The sequence below is a fragment of the Fusarium keratoplasticum genome, chromosome 10, assembly GCF_025433545.1.
Source record: "Fusarium keratoplasticum isolate Fu6.1 chromosome 10, whole genome shotgun sequence".
In the NCBI taxonomy this organism is placed as follows: Eukaryota; Fungi; Ascomycota; class Sordariomycetes; order Hypocreales; family Nectriaceae; genus Fusarium; species Fusarium keratoplasticum.
Window position 1 is genome coordinate 85,952 of NC_070538.1, and position 2,672 is coordinate 88,623.

General features: G+C 56.4%; 1 protein-coding gene across 1 annotated transcript; it reads left to right on the top strand.

Annotated features, from left to right (window-relative positions):
- Positions 1 to 592: 592 nt before the first annotated feature.
- Positions 593 to 1,618, top strand: NCS57_01189400 (uncharacterized protein; the record flags this gene model as incomplete). The annotated part of the gene is made up of 2 exons (XM_053061589.1): positions 593 to 613; positions 665 to 1,618. Exons 1-2 carry the CDS (start codon positions 602 to 604, stop codon positions 1,616 to 1,618), a joined length of 966 nt encoding a protein of 321 aa, XP_052908117.1. The 5' UTR covers positions 593 to 601.
- Between the last annotated feature and the right edge of the window lie 1,054 nt (positions 1,619 to 2,672).

Sequence of the window (2,672 nt, forward strand, 5' to 3'; positions counted from 1 at the left end):
ACCACTGCTGACCGCGAACATTGATGGGCCGGAGCATGAGCAAGCGCCTGCACGGAACAAATTCTCGTGCTCATTTCCAGTATGAGCCGTCGCATGTCTCCTAATAATAATGTAATGTCTGAAACCTATCGTTGTGAAATGCATGAAAGTGGCTCTGCCTTACAGGACCCCACGGTTTGATGATCCATGTCAGTGCTCACCAGGGCATCAGAGCTGTTCCTTGGACAGGCGAATTGGCATCCTTGCCCACGAGGCGCGCGTAAGAACGGCATGGCTACGCAGTCGACTACGGTGAGTCCTAGGTCGGGGTATGTAATCTCGGCTGCCGCTTTGACGCCCCACTAAATCAGCCTGGCAAACGCGGGTCGCGGCTCGAATGCTCCATACTCCTACAGTCGATGCGACTTGTTCTAGTTCCACACGTTCGGGTACTTCTGCGTCGGAGACGCTGAACGAGAGATACGGTGGTAGCCCAGTCGCGTCGATGCAAGCACCACGTGATTGTCCAATCGAGCCAGCGCCTAAACTGTCCACGCTCCGTTCAGCCACAAGCAAAGAAATCTCTCAAGAAGCACAAGGTCAGTTACACAATCCGTACGAAATGGACCAGGCAGTGAGTGTAGGTTGAGATGTGACAGAAAGCTACTGAATCTTATACTTCCAGACTTGCCGACTGGCACCGCCCTTCTCGAAGGAGAACTCCCTTCGATCGTCGACCCACGCAGCCCTCCCGCACAATTTCCGACAGAACGACCAGCTGTTGGATCCAAGGAAAGACACGCGTGCATACCTCAAGATCGACCTCCAAACCCCTAGGCTGAGCAAGATCCATCGACTCCTATGGCTCACTGGCATGCCACGACCTGCCCGGCCCCTCCATCGACAGAGGCTGCTCCTGCGAACCATCCACCTCACTGAGTCCACTGACGAGCATCTCGTGTGGCACGAGACATGCATCTTCATCAAACCCATCCCCGAATACCTTCTTGACTACGAGTTCTGGGACCAAGAGTTATGCGCTGACGAAGCGCTTCACAAGAGCGCCTGCGGCCTACTTCTGTCCTATGCCTGGCTAGTCTGCTATAAGAGCGACCTGCGCATCGCGGGCGAGGCGGGTCTACTACCTGTCAACATTGACTGGAACGCCTGGACTGCGTTCATGATGGATTTCACTAGCCATATCGATACATCTACGCTATGCCAAGTGGACAGTCGCTACGGCTATAGTGAGCTGCGCCTATCGCGCCTCAACACTCTCTACCGCTTCGGTGTGGCCGGTTTCTCGCTGCGGAACGTAGTGTACGGCTTCATGTCGGGCTCGACACGCTACACGACCTTCTTTGAGCGTAACTTTGGCTGGATCTTGGCCGTCTTCGTCTACATGTCCGTTGTTCTGTCGGCCATGCAGGTGGCCTTGGCCACGGAGAGATTTGGCGACGACATTCGCTTCCAGCAATTTTCATATGGAATGGCTCTGCTGTCGATGGCCTTCGTCTTGGCGGCAGTTGCCATCATGTTCCTTGTATGGTTGACGCTTTTTTGGTTCCACCTCCTGTCGACTGCTCAGTATTGCAAACGGGTGGCTGCGCAGCGACGGGCCAGGAGCCGTGCCGGATGATGTAGGATGGAGAGATCATGGCCGTAGCACTTATTCGCGAGCTGATTTGCTTCTCCTGTATGTCTTGCGCCGGGATGCAGACAGGCTGGTAACTGCCATCACTTCGTGGCGGTCAGACCGGCAAAGTTGATTGGCCCAGGTTCGCGGTGAGCACTTGCTGTTGGTTGCACCGCATGCTTCAGCCCCAATCCAGGAGACAACCCAGGCGCCTTTCCTCTCCCCGCTGCCCATTCTTGCACGCGTCGAGCAAATCCAGCGCCTGTATCTCCTTCTGTGGTCGCTTACCCTGTAGCAGCTGGTTGACCCGAAACAGGGAGCGCCAGCAACCTTCCTTCGACATCACACTTTCTTGGCATACAAGTGTTAAGAAAGTGGCCCTACCTACACTGAAATCCTTAACAAGTGCACATCAAACGCTCCAATCTGCGCTTTGCGCAGCTGCAAGCTGCGGCGATGGCTTCGTCGAGGACGATCCCGCCTGCCGCCCCGGACCCCTTCGATCTGGGGATCCACACTCCCGCCAATCTCAATCGAGGAGCCCGTGCAGCCCTCTTGCAGAACAGCCCGGCGGCCGTCAACGCCCCCGCCGGTGTTTCACCCAGACCCGGGCGAACGGCTCAGACACCGTCTTCACCACTCATCGCCGCCACCACTGCTGCAGCTACGGAAGGAGCCGCACGCGAACACACCACACCGATCTTTGAACAACGACCAGTCTCCATCATTGAATCGGCCAACGAACTCGCGCGAGAACGCGCTGAGGAACATAGCGCCAAGCTGATGGTCTTCCAGGCCTTCTGCGCCAAATTTGAAGAGGCCGCCCAGCAATTCACCACCGGTCCGCACCGACGTTTCGCACGCCAGTTCGCCGACAGCTTCCTCGACATTTGGAAACAAGGACTTTCTAGCGATGCACCTACTTCTAAGCCTACCTACAGCAGCATTGTCGCTGCCCCCTCGCCTGCTATCCGCAACCATCTAACTCACCGGCAACAACAACGCAACCAACAAACAGATCCACCACATCGCCAGGGACAACCGGCAACCACCGCCG